This window comes from Megalops cyprinoides, chromosome 7, assembly GCF_013368585.1.
Source record: "Megalops cyprinoides isolate fMegCyp1 chromosome 7, fMegCyp1.pri, whole genome shotgun sequence".
Taxonomy (NCBI): domain Eukaryota; kingdom Metazoa; phylum Chordata; class Actinopteri; order Elopiformes; family Megalopidae; genus Megalops; species Megalops cyprinoides.
Genome location: NC_050589.1, coordinates 33,971,696 through 33,988,461, shown reverse-complemented (window position 1 = coordinate 33,988,461; position 16,766 = coordinate 33,971,696). Strand labels below are relative to the sequence as shown.

The window sequence follows — 16,766 nt, the reverse complement described above, 5'->3', positions numbered from 1 at the left end:
CAGAGGGGAATGAATAAGGGCTGTAGTGGCCCTCCATCTTCCGCAGGGAGAGCAGCAATGCTCCATGCATGCTTAAAGAGAGCTGCTTTAACGAGGGTTTCGCTGCTAACAAATCATCACCTGTAGCCTGCCTGCTGGCAAACAAAATGCTACAAAACACCCAACGAGCTACAGTGCTACTGGTGCTGCTGACAGCTGCTTCATGCTAGAGCCAGGAAGAATGCCTTTCATAATTTATAGTGTACTTAGTGCAATCACACAATTGAGTGCCAAGTAAGGGTGATTTAAGCCTGTCAAATTATGGGTATGTTGCCTCATTCACTGATTTGTGATTTCATCATGGTGGATTTCAGGATTCAGGAAGGGGTAAGGTCAGTAAAATTCATTTGGACATCCAAACAGAACACTGAGCACTATGCTGTGAGGGTAGACCTTAAATTGGATTGGGACTTCAATTGGATAATTGGTGGCATGTGTGCACTGGGCAGTATGACAAGTGTGCTCTTCGATCTATAGCTAAAACAGCATTTGCACATTTCATTAAGAGTAGGGCAATGCTGTAATGTTTTGTGGACTCTGGATTTATGCTAGGATCTAGGACAAGAATAGCTGTATAAGCAATGCTGGTCCCTCTCAATCTGCACTGTACATTAAGCTACATGCCTTAAACATGGGGTCAAATTGGTTCTTAAGAATTCCCCAGTCTTGGGCAAAGAAAGGGACTCTAAAACAGACAGCTATTGATGGGATAGAATTAGTCTCTTCCAGTATGTAAGAAAGTAAAGACACTCACACTTATTTTGGTAGCATCCTTTGATATCTCCTCCTGGGGCACAACCTGTATCAAAGAAGAGATTTTGGTCAAAAAACGGGAAAAGTTAAAGACATCAGTGACACACTACCAAGAAGTGATAAAAGAATGGGATGTCTAGAGCGTAAATCTTGAACACAAACAGAGAAAGCTTCACGTTTCATGGTTTTTCCCACACCAACTTCACTACGGTTCGCATCAAGACCTTAGTGCTAGTCTACCAGGCACTCAAGCGTTTCTTCTTGAGTCCAGCTTCAGACCTTTCAGCCCTGCATGAACTCGTGTGCACGTCAGAATGGCGTTGACGTTGTGCTTGAACATGCTTGTTAAATATTTGATGTATTGTTGAATGCTGAAGACTGAGCTATTTTTCAGCTTGATACTCAATCACTGTGTGGATGGTTGTTCTGTACCTCTTTATGCCTGCTGTTCTTGATGCCTTTGATGTATCTTACCATGATGGCCTACTAAGCTACTCTGGAGAAGAGCATCTGCTAAATAAATAACTACACCAGAATAAAAGTTTTCTGCCGTTAGTGTTTTCCAAAGAAACATGATGAGAATGGGCCATTAATGTATAAGTGCTTCCCCTTGTGGAAGACATTTGCAAGAACCAAAGAGGTTAATGGATATCACCCTAGTGAAATTAATGCAGTTTAATGCAGCTGCTGCTCTTTGTGATGGGCCAGCAGACAGATACCAGCCACATCCCCTTTGGGTCACAACAGTCATGTTTCAAGCTGGTTATTTCCAGAGAGGAGTGGAAAATCATCGAGGGAGACAGCACTTCTAGGGCTAGGTATGAATTATGCAGGAGGGGAAGTGAGCGGAAGTCTCTTTGCATCTTTTCCCTCCTCCAATTAAATCTTCTGACGGCACAGCAGGGGGTCGGAAACATTCCACCTCGCAGAAAAAAAAGAAAATGCTCTGGTTTTTCCAGCAGCGAGATTTTTAATCTACCTTTTTTCAATGCCTTCTGGCGCCAAGGGACCAGTGCTATTTCTGCCACCATGATGAATGCGCGGAGAGCTACCTGCTGTATACCTCACTCAATTTATACCTGTGTGTTTCCCCCTACTCACTCCCTCTGTCTGTTTCATGCTTTCAGTTTCTTCTTCTGTTGCATTCTGGGGGCTAACAACTAGAAGCATTTAGCAGATAAACACTGGCCTGGCCCACTAATGATGTTGATCCTTTACTACCTTTGACAGCAATGCGCTGCTCTCTTTGAACATATCGCAAACGAAGCCCAGAGATTCTATTTGTAATTTGTCTTGGACAAGCAGGATGCTGTAACGGAGCTTTGAACTTGTGATGGCTGTTAAATCGAACTGCCTCCCGTTGTTGGAGCCAGTGTTTTTTTCTTGCCCTGATTCGTCACTGTAATTCCTCAGGAAAAAGGGAGAGCAAGTCGGACCGGGGAGGAGGGGGACTGGCGCAGGATCCTGCTAAATGAGCCCCGAGAGTCATCTGCGACAGCACTGTTGCACAAACACCTGCAGAGCACTCAGAGCAGGCTTCTCTTTAGGCTGAGAGTCACCTCAGCTTCCTTCAGTCACGTGACCTTGCCCTGCCCCACCATCTTCACACACAAGATTCCACCTCACCTGATTGGTCATCCAAGCCTGTTTGTCTGTCCAGTCTTTATGGTTCCTGCTGTACCACCACTGGATTTCCAGGGAGTAGGAAGGGGACCCCGCCCCGCGGAAAGAGCAGGCCATCTCCACATCCTGCCCGCTCTGTGCCGTGATGTCATGGGGGACCTCCGTGAAGAGAGCTGCGAGGAGAGCAGGAGAGGGTACAGGGGTTAAATGCAGGAAAAACAGGCACTCTCTGCACTCCAGGGTCATGCTACCAGACAGGTAGGTCCTCAACCTTGCAGAAATGCTTTGTCCACCTGTGCAGTTTAATGTGTAGCTTCAGAGCTTCTGTACTTATAGGAGAATGAATTCACCTCTCAGGTGAACTGAAATTCTTGCATTGGCAAGTCTGTGACTGCCTATGAAAACAACACTATGGTAGGATGTGTGGATATATATATAATGATATGGATATGTGATTATATGATGAAAATTGCATAAATCACAATGGTATACATCTATATTTTGTTCATCTTTTTAATTGCATATCCTTTTCATTACAATATAATTCATGTTAATGGATTACGTGATACATTTTACATTTTGACCTGTAAAGGTAACAGTACAAAACAAACAATGTTGTACATTGCTTCCTCCTCTTCCTACTATACACCAGACCACTGGGGGTGTACACATTGACCCTGATTGCATCACCATCAGTTGCCTGAATTTGGCTGAGGTCCAGCTGGGGAGTTAGAGCCACCTCGCAGCAAAAGATTGCAAGCATTTTGTAGTAACTGTAGTAAACAACGTCTCAGAAAACAGACTGTGACCAGAGACTCCCTTTAACACCCAATGTTCCATCAGGCAGAACTCAACACCCCAACTCCTCATATCCTCAAGAATTGAACCAGCAAACAGAAGTCCTTTAGCGAACCACTACATACGAAGCCTCCCTGATGATTAACAGTCTCTGACCATGTTTCTGGAATCTATCTCATAAATAAGCAGCACATTTACCATAAATGACAGATAGTATTATAGATTGATATCCTAAGATGCACTGGCAAATGAAATTTTTGAACACAGCGTTCAATTTGGCAGCTTCTATAACTTTAACAGAAGAGAAGAAAATGCTTTTGCGAGTGGGTTTGGGCAGTTCCTCCTTGTTGCCATGGTAACATATATTCTGATTGATAGGGAAATTTATAATGTGTAAATTATTATTATTGGACTCCACAAGGGCCATGATTCAATTCACAGGCATGCATCATTCAGCAGAATGGTTTCATTTTCTCATCTGTTTATCCTGAGAGTTGTGTTCGCATACCATACAGAAGGAAGTAAATGCAGCCTTCATTTAAATATGAACATTAGTTGTCAGGTTTATCTGTAAGCTTCCTGACAGGCCATAAAGTGTACGCAAACACATCATCAACACAGAAGCAAGCAGATTGAGACAACGTGTACTCGCATTCCTTGAAAATATCTTTGAAATTGCATGAGCGTGTTCCGCAAATCCGCGCCTCAAATGTGAATCAGAAGAGTGGGTAACACTCAGCAGTACGTGACAAACTCCATTAAAAACAGGAGCCGCCTTTGAGAGAGATGACTAACATGTAGGAGGAATATTATTAAAGCTCAGGTTTCCTACATCAATTTGCACAGGAAACCTCTGCATGAATACAATACTATCTCCATTGGTATGTTGATTAGGAGTCCCATCAAGTACTTGGGGGAGAAGGTGAGAGGGGGAGGCCAAAGGAGACATGAGAAGCTACCAATGAAAATGTTAGGGGACAAATTGGATCCCGCTGATTTCTCTCCATTCATCTCTTAAGTGGTGGAGGTTGGAATGGAGGTCTCCCGATGCCATCGCAGATAAAAAAAATCAATAGAACAGACAAAATTACTGAGCACGCACACACGTACATACACGTGTGCTTGCGTGCACACGCACATGCCCACATATGTAGAATGCTAATGGATTAAATACATTATGATCATCTAATATGAAGTAGTGCCATCTGTGCTGTACCAAAGGCACATGCTACCTAGAAAATTACCCGAGACCACCATCAACTGCCTGCAGAAACAGATACATCACACAATGACAAAAAAACAGCAAACAAAGGAATAACTACTATATAGTATTGCTGAAAACACCATCTGCATTGGGCCTCACCAGTTGTGACAGTGAGCATATCCAGCTGTAGAGCAAACAGAGCTCTGACTCCAGTTCCGCTGGCTCCGCTCCAGTCACAACATGGACCCTAATCCCGCAAAGTATAGTAAATAGTAAACTAGCCCGCGCAAATGAAGACATCGACTCCTCTGATCCCCCTGCACGTGCAGCCATTAGCTGTACCCAAATCCTCTTTACTGCTCCCTCAAACAGATTTTTAATTTGCTGCTAATCCCCTTTATGAAGAAGCAACCACAGAGGGAGCTACTGCACACCCCCGTGGGTGCTCTCTCAGGGCCGCCGCAAAGTATTGTGGGAAACTCCCACTGCCCAGGGCAGTGACATGATAGAGGGGTTGTGACAGTTTTTTGTTGTTGCTGTTATTTTTGTTTTTATTTTAGCAGCTGGCAAATGAAAATTCAACACTCTTTGTTAATTAGTCACGTACTACGCTGCTGATTCTTTTAAAAGACCTTACAAAAGTATCGATGAACCCAGTTAATATCAAATTGCATTATCTCTCAGCTGTCTTTTTTGGGTACTGTTTTCAGTGTTCAACAGACTCTTTTAATGTCACAAGGAAACCACCTTGGCCAGTTATACTCTGGTGTTAGAGAATACAACTGGGTTGTTGGGAAAAATATTCAGCATTAGTAGTTGTCCACTTCTACAGTACTTAAATGGTAGTCATTTAGTAATTTATTATTAATACAGTAGCACTTGCCTCAGTATAAAGCCCATAGCAGTGCTGCTAAATATTTTTTTGTTGTTGTTTTTGTTGTGGTAAATAATTGTTCCTTGTATATATGTGCTCATATCAAATGCATGTTTAGGTTGTCCCTGAGATCTCATCAGATCATATAGTATCACATGATTCTTGATGTGTAGAAGTGGCTTTGTTCTAACATCAGTTCTACAGAACATATCTCGTTCAGATCTTTGAATGCCGAAATTAGACAATGAGACAGCAAAATCTAATCTGTAAACTGCAGACATCAGAAAGACACTGAATATATGGGATCTGGCCACATACAGAAACTGTCTTACTCTATGATCTTCTTGTTTCAGGTTTCTATTGACACATTGTTCTCTTCAAATTGTTGAATGGCAGCATTTAAGTTGGCCTTTCCTTCCAAATGGCATGCAATGCTAACGTTCACTGCTGAATTATGGCTTTGTTTTCCCGCACTTTCAGTGTGCGCAACAAAGGAATTCCAAATTAATTACAGAAGGTAAAATCCATACACATTTTCTTGGATGCATTCCAAATAATTTCCATGCACATAATTAAAATTAAGGCTTCATTTGTGATGAATTAATGAACAATTAAGAGCAAGGGCTACTTCACGGAATTAAAAATTTTAAAAATGCCTTTAGGGGGCAGGAGAAATGATGCATCTGAGGTGGGTGACAAAGTGCTTACTGGATTCTAGTTTGAACCAGATATTCATTCATGGTGACAGAAATGATTTGTGCTTGTTTCTAAAAACAGTAGTGATATTTTCCTTGAGCAATTAGGCTTTCTCATAATAGAAAAGTTCTCCTTTGCCCTACAACAACTGCCCTTAGTCAAATTCAGCGTCGGCTAAGAAGCAATTAACTGCAGGGCTACCAGAACCGAACACTGTCATTACCACCATGAAAGAGTTTTTATTAATCTATGATACTTGAAAGTCATATACTGTCAGCTTATTAATAACCCCCATTTTTCAAAATAAACCTCTCCCACCATGCCAAAGAACAGGGTATTTCACAGCCATAACATACTTTCTTTTTCATGTCCAACTTTTTCCTCCCCTTTTTATTTCATGGTCTTCTTTGTCTTAATTGCCATTGTAAATCTATGGTCCAGCTGGTCTAACTCCTCCCACGTCCACGGAATACAAAATGTACTCTGCAAGACAGCAGTAAGCCCCAAGCCATATCTTGTCATGAATTGATCGCATCCCATTGTATTTTTCATTTGCAAGAGGTGCAACACATTTTGTATTGATTTGACATTACATGGTGGTAACCGGCAATGAAGAGCATAACTCTGCCAAGGGTAATATTTCATTGTAACTCAGCCTAATGTGTTTAAATTAAACTCTTTTGTTTTCATGGATTAAAATGTGAATTAGCTCTTCCTTTGCTGGTTCTTTCACAATGGTACACAAGCTTGCACAGTATGGCACTTTCAAAAATATCCATTCTGACTGACAGCCCCTCACAACACAAGTGGTCGCATTTGGAAAGTGGAGTGCTAGACAAGACCGAAGCAGCGCTGACTGGAAGCACGCATTTTTTGCTCCACAGTTCCCCTTTAGAAGACTGTGGAAACCCTTGGGTCTGCATATACATGTGAGTAATACTAATACAAAAACCAAGTGTGTAATTATTAGTGCTGCATCTGCATATCATAATTGGGGTCCTGAAGATGAAGGAGCCTGGGGCCATCGTTATCTTCCTGACAATTAGAAAAGACGATCAGATCGCACACAGCACTTTGCAAATTGCAGAGACTGAATTCAGAAACAGGGAATTTAAACAAAGGCACGCCATAACCCGCTTCTCACCGAGCAAAGGACGGCTAAAACGAGACCGCATTGTAGCGCACAATGCACGCCTGTCCTTATTCAGTTTTATTACTGTTGTACAAATGAGATTAAAATCTCAGAAAGGCCCACATTAAGGCCACTTTTACATGCCACGGTGCTCTGGGGTTCACTCATTTACAACACCAGGGGTGTGAAACAGCTCAAGAGGATACCATAATTAGATTCCGCACACACACACACACACACACAGAGAAACAAAATAATTCTGAGACTGCGGGACACAAATGATGCACAGCGGCTTCTCTCGGGCCTTTGAAATGTGAAGAGCGCAAATCGAATGGTGATCAAAGCAATGCGGCCGCCCTCAGGAGCATCCCCAGACCCCGCTGGTGCGATTTTTAGGCTGGAAGAAGGAGAGGCAGAAAAGTGTAAATGATATTCCATCTCTGCGCCAGATCAGGGGCGCGGCGAGCATGGTGCACGCGGAGCACACGTTTGCCTTGCAGTCCCCCACGGGGCTCATCCTGTTCTCAACCTTGCAGGGGTCCTGTGTGGGGGGGAGTGGGGGCACACAAAAACTGACTCTGCCCGTAGTCCCTCCCAGCACTCGACTCAGCCTCCCCCTGAAATGGACCCCTCTCCTTCTCCCCCTTTCTGTCTGACTGCACAGTGCGGACTTAAGGTGGGGGGAGGGGGGTGATAAATTGCCCATCTCACTCAACCCTCAGACAGCCAGGCATGGGCTAGAGGGATCTGAATGGGAATGCCATCTTATCCGAGTGCCACAAAGATTTGACTCTGCGTGTTCTTAGCATTAACAATCTCCTGTATTTCAGTGCAGCATCGTTCTTTTTTATAATCATAATAATAACTGCAGTAGGTCCCAGTGCTAAAAATGGAACCCTTGCTTAGGAACACAGAGCAGCCCTGTGATTAACATGCAGCAGTATGCCAAAATTGTGTCTCAGTGCCCCCTTAGAGAAGCTATTTTTTTACCATCCTCACCCATTTCCCCCATTCTCTACATAACAATTGAAAGGACAATAGACAATGTGGTTGAGATTACAGAGAAACAGACAGAGTCAAGGTTGGACCACTGTAAAATATTGCGTATTATTCAGAAAAATACTATATACAATTTTTTTTTCCAAAGTGCTTTTATGTTAGCATTTCTCAGCTAACTGTTCTTGTTTCTCCGCCAGATAAAAAAAAAAACTTGCAAGATTTATGGAGTTTGAACTGATTGAAGAGAACACATATATTGTAGCTTGGCTTCTCTAAAACTTGGTGAAAAGGACTCGCTCCAACATTTTCCAAGTTTCTCAAAGCATTTCCATAATATTGTATATTTATTAATTCCATATACAGTGGGGTCCAAAAGTCTGAGACCACTAGTCAAAATGCTTCTATTTTGTTTTGAATGTAATACTAATTTTTTCGTTACAAATGATAATATCAGCGTAGCAATTTGAGTGAAAAGTTAAATCTTTGAAAAATGTACGTGAATTTCAGAATATTTTAGTATTTGGTATGTCCCCCTTTTGCTTTAATGACAGCATGCACTCGAGCTGGCATGGATTCCACAACTTTGTGCAAAGCCTGATGACCCATGTTATCCCAGTATGATTTGACAATGTTCCAAAGAGCTTCTGGTGATGTCACAGAATACTTGGCTTTCTCAGTCTTCTAATGCCCCCATAAATGTTCAATGGGGTTGAGGTCAGGTGACTGTGGAGGAAAGTCCATGACAGTCAGGACTCCTTGGTCTTCTTTGGTCTTCAAATAGTTCTTACAAAGCTTTGAGGTGTGTTTGGCGCCATCATCCTGCTGCAGTATGAATCCTTCTCCACAAAGATGCAAACCAGAGGGTGTAGCATGTCTCTGAAGAATGGAGTGGTGCTTCTCCTTGATCAGGGTATAGTCAATTCGGTGCAGGTGTCCAACTCCAGAGTAGGCAAAACACCCCCAGACTTGGATATTCCCACCGCCATGTTTCACTGTCGGTTTGATACACTGCAGTATCATTCTCTGTCCTGTTCGTCTCCTTACATACACCCTTCTGTTACTGCCATAAATCTCAAATTTGGATTCATCAGTAAATAGGACTTTTTCCAGTCATCCACTGTGCAATGCTGGTATTTCTTAGCCCACCCCAAGCGTTTGGCCTTGTTTCCCCTTCTGAGAAGTAGTCTAGAAACTGCTACTCGTCCTCTGAGACCAGTACAAGACTCTATTACAGTACTTTTGCTGATTGAAGTCTCGAGATCTTTATTTAGCAAATTCTGTATCTGTGATGAAGTTGCTTTTCTATTTCTCAGGGAACTAAGCTTGATGTATTGATCTTCTGATGGTGTGGTCACTTTTGGCCTGCCTGATCATGCTTTGGATACGACTGATGCAGTTTCTGCAAAGCCTTTCAGAGTTCCATGCGCTGCCCCCTTAGAAACCTTTAGTCTAGCCATGATTTGACACTGAGAAAGCCCCTCTTTGCTTAGAATAATAATTTGACTTCTGACACTTTTCACTTAGTTCTGATGCCATTTTTCTCACTATCACAATACTAGTTAGTAAGCAATGATCTGCTGGAAACTTGAGGCACAGCCATATTTATAACAGGTGAACACTGGCTGCAAGCTGAGTTACTTGAACGAGCCTCTGATGAGTAGATCAAATCCACTTGAGTGTCATCTGAATGCATGCTTCAATGGAAAGGATACAGCTCAAGGAAATCTGACCTTTTGTACAAAGGAGTTAAATTGGTCAATGCCCCAAATTTGCTTAAATTTGATTGCTGACCTAGAAATAGTGCAGAATCTTAAATATTTCTTCTTCATGTTACATGACATATCTTCTTGTGTTTTTAAATGTTTCTGAATCCTCAAACTTTTTGATTATTTCCAGGTTTATGTGAAAATATAAATTTTCAATGTGGTCTCAGACTTTTGGACCTCACTGTATATGCTACATATTAATTTAGTTTGATATAACCATGACCAACAGACACTCGAAACACTCAAACAATGAAGTGCTATGAAAAGTTGCAAACACTCACGTATCTTGAAACTTATTGGATAAGAAACCCGTCACTCACTTTAAATGTTTGTATTAGTGAATTGGGGATAGATGCACATGAATGGTACTGTACTGTACAGTGTGGCCTTACTTTTGGTTGTTGAGGAAATCCAGAAGTAACTGAGACCAGTGTGAGACTTTGATTTCATGACTACAATGGTATGAAAGAAGGAGTAAAGCTTAGGACAGGCAGATAAAGGAAATTAGCACAATAAGTTAAGATGTGGTGTAAGAACGTAATCCCACCAGTAGGACAGCTGGTATTAGAGATGTCAAAGTGATAATTCCACTCACCTGTTTCCAACTGTCCAGCTTTAAAAATGGCAAAATCGGTCAAAGCAATCGCATGGTAGCTGTTGTGCTTATAGACCATCACTCGGCTGCTAGAGGCACGGGCTGATGTAGCCTGTGCCAGGGGGAGCCATGCCAATCAGGGAGAACGGAGAGCCAAACACACTTGCAGGGGGAGAGAGAGAGCCATGCATCGACACACGCGATTACCTGAAAAACAAAGGCCTAGCGCAATTAGGCCCAGCTGGTAGGGAACGGCCCTGCTGACAAGGGAATCAGGCCAGTTTCAGAGCTGTCTAGTTTCTCAAAAACCCCACACCATCCTCAGCCTGATGGTGCTGTGAATTGATTTAAGCCATGCTAGCTCAGCTGCCCCCCACCACCCCCCACCAATTCAGCCTCCTCTGTGAAAGTACTTTTGGCACAGACACCCAGGGATGATGCTGTTGAGCTCAAAAGTGGAGGACATCCCGCATACAGTGGGCAGATGTTAAGCGTGTCTTTCTTTATCGTTCCCCTCGGAAAGGCGCGTCAGAGAAAGCCTTCAGTGCAGCGAAAATGAAATTGGACACCTTGAGGACGGCTGTCTTGGTGCGCCTTTGATGTCGGGGATTGCCCTGGTGAGATACAGGCGAACACAAACAACAAGGTACTCCAGTTGTGAGCCCCTGCTGGGAAGTGGAGAGGCTTCATAGATAATTAAGTCACGTGCGTCCACAATATGGCAAATGTGCAAACGCAAATTCAAACCCTCTGCTGGAGCTCAAAGGAACTGGAGAGTCTACGGGGAGAACAAGGGTTGAAACGCAAGGAGAGTGAACATTTGTTTGGTGTCCAGTTCACAGAAAAAGCTAATTTAATCCAATGGCAAAAGCAAACCCCTCATCAATCATAGACTTAATATTTGCAGGCAAAGCAGGATCAAAGATTTACAGAAATTTCTCATGGTTTCCTATTCTGTCACCTACTGTTATTTTGATACTAAAATTTAAGGTTAAACATCTGTGACATTGTGACAGGAAAAAAATCAATAAAAATCAAATCATAAAAAAGTAATCAATATATGATTAAGGCAACATTTTGCATATCTTGCCAATAAACTAAAAGGCCAAGTGGTGCAAAAAAATCTACAGTGGCTACTTACTTAACAAGCGAAGTGAATTATGGTTATTGCCTGAGACTAAGACAATAATCAGTTGTGTTCCGGGTGCTGCATTTTGGGAGGATAGACACCAGGCAGGGGATGATGTATGGGGTTTTGCACCTTGTTACCATGTTACTATGGCTCCTATCTGTGACTTATCTGCCGATAAGAATCACGCTGGTGTCTGCAGCTTCATAGGTGTCAGAATTAATGGGGTGCAGGGGCATCTCTGATAAACAAGAGCAGTGGCAAATAAACAGCTGATTTCAATAGATCTTGAGGTGTACTTTCTGAAATGACACAGGCGCTTTCCAGAAAGAGGCCAGGGAAGCAGGAAATAAGAGATTTGTGCAGGGGGGAGGAGAGATCTGGGAGGACAAAAAAATCATAGAAGGAGGATTGAGAGAGGTGAGGAGAGGAGGACATGAAAGGAAATGGAGATCAAGGCAAGACATGGCGACGAAAGCGAAGAAAGGGAGAGGGAAAGGGAGAGGTAAAAGAGGAAAAGATGAAAAGGGAGGGATGGCAAAAGAGCGGTAAAACGAAAAGGAAAAAAAAAGAGGCAAAAAGAACATCGACTTGAAAGATTCGAAGACAAAAAAGGATCTCGATCACTGCCAGGCCCAGAGGCTCCTCATTTGGTTATAAGGAAAATGACTTTTTAAGAGAGAGGAGGGGAAAAAAAAGAAAGACAAAAATGATCACACGCTGGGTCCTCTAGGTCGGCTGTGGGCTTGAATTTATGAGATATAGATTTAATTCAAATGGTCTGCGCTCATGACAGCAAAGTGAGACCACTGCGCCAAAGCCATCTTTCAACCCATCTAAACCCGCAGAAGAAATGACTGGGATGGAGAATGAACTTTGAAAGTTACTACATAAGTGACTGCCTGGCTGACAGACAAGAAAATGCTTAACCCCGGAGTCTCTTTTCCTCCATTGACCTTAGCATACGCATTTCCCATGGGCCTCTATCATCGAAGGGTGATATGGCTCCACTGAATGCAATAACGGGCTCTTTTGCATGAGAATGCAGGAAATAAAAAGAAATATATACAATAAATGTACCCGAGGTTTCTCTTTAAGAAAGCACCTATCAACTATGCAAGACCAACCTATTTGGTTTTAGCTTAGAATTGCATGCATACTCATGCACTTTCAATGAGTGAACATTTATAGTCTAGAAGCATTTATCTGTTTAGATTGTGTTCCTTCTGATGGCATAACTAGATGTCAACCTGTGGAGTTTTCAGATCACAATTGCAGAACAAAGGCAAAAAACCTTGAAATATTAAATTTTAGCCAGAAACATGAAATGTAGTCAGCCTGAAAAAAAGGATCAAGACTTCTTAACTGACACTTTTCTTATAGATGTCAATGGACTGTTGCAAATGCATTCATACAATGAACATATGAACACAGCCAGTATGGTAAGACATGTTTTTGCATTCACTGAAGAATCGATGCATTCGACTCTGACTGGTTTTCACAGAGGGTCAGAGGTCAACTCATTAGACACATTGATTGCATCCTATACCAGTGAACCTATAGCTACAGTTAACCTGAAGGATTTCTTTTCACACAAAATGGACACTTTGTACTTGTTAGGGATGGCATTATTTCTTTGTGTTCTCATCTATCCCACAAAAACATTTGGTGGGGGCTATTTTGAAGCTGAGAACACGAAGTACTCATTCCTCCAACCCCATTTTCAAGGTGCAGCTTTAAGTGCTGAAACTTCAAATAGCATTTTCACATACCCTTTTAGCATGGGCAAAATGAACTAAGAAACACATCCTCGTATTTAACTATCTATTCATCTGCTGCCTAATTAGCACAGGATATGCAAAATTATACCTTTGACTGCACAAGGACTTTAAAAGTGTAATTGTAAAACAATCCACTGAAAACACAACGACATATAATTAGCCTTCACCATTATCAACGCTGATAATTAGCGCTCTTTGTGCTATGTTGGCTTGATTTGGCACACAATTCATTTTAATGGGCATCGAGCCTCACGGTGCACTGTCAGACCAGAGATCATTTCCTGTTTCATGCAGAAAGATTTGTAAAACAATCATCATCCTCAAAGACCATTTATTTGATAATTACAGGTTAAGAGACAGTTTTCATTAAACGGAAGGTTCATATGGTAAAATGGAGCAGTAACAGCGATTTTAATTAACTGCATTTATATAGTGCCTTTCAGGGATCTCAAAGCGCTTAAACAGTGACTAGAAGAAACAGCGATGGAAGCGGTAACTTGCCTCAGTCACCACCAATGTGCACTTAAGTGATAGAACATGGGCAGGCAACATTATGTGAAGAGTATTAATAAACATAAAACAAATAAAACAAATTTGCACTGACGGCAATAGCTGGAATCCTATGAAGTGATTATTTCATGAGGGTGAATATGATAGGATAACAGTGATCAATGTGTGACTGTGTGACCACTCTTCACATGAAGGGTCTTTTTAAATTTTTCTTAACTGATGGGTGAGTAGTATGGTTTCTTTCATTCCCTTGATGGTGTTGGCTGGGATCTGCGATGAACATGCTGTTGGTTCCTGGAGATTACACATCATTTTCTTTGCAGACACTCCTATCCAAGGTGAGACATGTAATTTGCGTGTAACCCCTCAACATAGCTGGAAGTCCAATCACTTCAGGTCACATGACAAAGATGTCTCTCTTAGGACCGACAAGCACCTGGTTCTAAGTCCAGTTCTTTAACCACTGCATTTCACTACCACTCGAGTTTACAACTTAAGTGAATAAGAGGCAGTTAGAATTTAAGCTACTGAAAAAGAAAGATGGAGGCCCAGAAGCCTTAACTGTGAAAGTAGACTCTGATCGTGAATACTTCATTAGATTAAAGGTGTCACAAAGCCCTAGGTTAACATGAGACAAGGTCTCTCTACAGAAATTACACAGGACATTTATTCATACAATGAAACAAGTGATTTGTAATAAAGACATCTATAACACTGGTCTATGGTAGCATTCAGTTAATATAACAGGCAATAAAACTACTAAATGGTTTTAATACCGTTGTAGATCACCTTTGACGGTTTAAAAGGCCTTGTAAAATTTCCAAGTGCAGAGCACCCATTCTTCTGCACTCAGTGAGTATCTGAGCTCTAGAAAGCAATTGTTCTTTCTCTGTAGAACAATGTAATGAATAATCTACTCCTGGAAATGGTATTTTATAATTATGATATACATGTTATTATATTCTAAGGGAAAAAAGAGTGTTTAACTCCCACAAAACTGGGCAAGCTTCATTTACCACTGCTACATTTACCAAAAAAGAAAGGGTAAAAGGGTACATTCTAATATGCCACTATCTTCGTTTTAATGGTAACCATGGCACTGAGTATAAGTGTTGCTGTCATGTCCCAATTTCTTTCCTTAACAGTTGGACAGTTACCTGGCACCTCATTGACTTTTTGAATGTTCACCCTCCGTCTTGCTCCTTTGTAATAAACAGTAAGAAAAGTTCTGGCATTAGTCTCCTATGAGAGATCCCCACTGCGGCCCCTGTCATCTAATTATTCTATTACTGGAGGATGATTTCTCTCCTTCTCCTTCCAGCCAGGAGAAGAGAGCCTGACTAGCTTGATGGACAGCTGACAAAAAAACTTTAGTTATTCATTGGAAGTGTCTGCATCTCCTCGCATGGCTCCATTTATTTCTTCATGTAATTCTTCTGGAACTTTGAACATCTTACAGCCATGATGCCAGGGCAGCAACTGTGTTAGCCTGGGAGTTGGCTGCTGATCTGGTGAAATGTATTGAGTGCTATTTCACTCGGTGAGTAACTACTTTCCTGCAAGTAGTGCCCACTGCCTCTGGAAGGGTGCAGTGCAGGGGGGTGGCAAAGGTGGGCAGGGCAACTGTGAGAACTGTGTGCCCACTGGGATGGGTGAGTGTATTTTACCATGGTGACAGAAAAGAGACTAGCTGTGAGCAGCATCTTGAATGTTTTCGTTTCCTTTGCAATTGGAACAGCATGTCTTCCATCAGAACCCACGCATGCAAGCTTGTGAACCATCATGCTCTTAGATTAAATAAATAAACAATCACTGCTAAATGAAAACTGCTAAAAGCCTGACAGAGCTAAAACTAAATAGAAGCAATGAAAATAAAAGGACAATAAAACTGATTTTCTTTTGTGCTGAAACTTGGCTTCACTACACGCTGAAGGACAAGCGTCCAAAAACAGTGACCCCCACAGCTGCCACATCCTGATCAACATGCTCACAAATTCTCTCATCTCGAGACGTGAGCTCTCAGTGAGAATCAAAAACAGGTTGAAAAAAAGACAGTCAATAACAGCTGCCTGATGCAGGTGGATGTGAATTCCTGGTGTTTCATCCCCAGATTGCCACAAGTCGATGGCAATTAAAATTACTCCCGAAATGGTCAATGTGACTGCTGCAAAGCAAAACACCCGCCCCCAGAGAAACATAATCAATACGCATGGCCATGCAGGTGAGACAGGACATAGCCACTTTTTAGTGCTTGGCACAGCAAAAGATACTACCTTAAACTGAAGACACCTACTGTTACCTCTCCCTGTGGGATGTAATCTTCAACAGCACACACTGAGTAAACCTGTTGTACTGACCGAAGTAAACAACCAATGAAAACAAAATGAGGATCCTCCATTTTTACCTCACCATTTTTACCCTCCCCTCAGGCTGCGCTGAGATAGGAATACAGTAACTGCACCTGTTCAGGAGGTATCTGTGCTTGACATCTACTCTGCTTGTAGACATGGAGAGAAGCTGAGGCTCTGGGTGCAGAGACCCAAAGGATTCTGGGGGATGAAGGCAGGCGAGGACAGCGGGCTGAAGTGGGAGAGTGTCAATCGCCTCCACCTTCCCGCGTCTCACACGAGCTCCCGCTGGGTCCCGCCAGCACTGCAGAGCACACGAGCGCCCCACTACTCTCCTCCCACATGCAGTAGCGTTCAGATGGTCTCTGCTTAAAAAATGTCTTCTATTCATCCCGACTTTGACGAACAGTCACTCCTGGCTGTTCGTCTTTCTTGCCCTTTTACGATGAGCGGAGCTGGAGCAGGGAAAGCTGGTCTGGGTTGGATTAAGATTGCAGGTTTTCTCCTTTGGGGGGATGC

The 16,766-nt window shown here is 42.3% G+C and overlaps 1 protein-coding gene across 1 annotated transcript in view; it reads right to left on the bottom strand.

The window, feature by feature from the left end:
* LOC118781122 (V-set and transmembrane domain-containing protein 2-like protein) overlaps positions 1-16,766 on the bottom strand; it is a 35,373-nt gene that overhangs the window by 3,267 nt on the left and 15,340 nt on the right. The window contains exons 2-3 of the mRNA XM_036534016.1: positions 2,419-2,588; positions 794-838 (exon numbers count right to left, since the gene is read on the bottom strand). Of these exons, the coding sequence (XP_036389909.1) occupies positions 794-838; positions 2,419-2,588 (215 nt within the window). The remainder of the gene's footprint in view (positions 1-793; positions 839-2,418; positions 2,589-16,766) is intronic.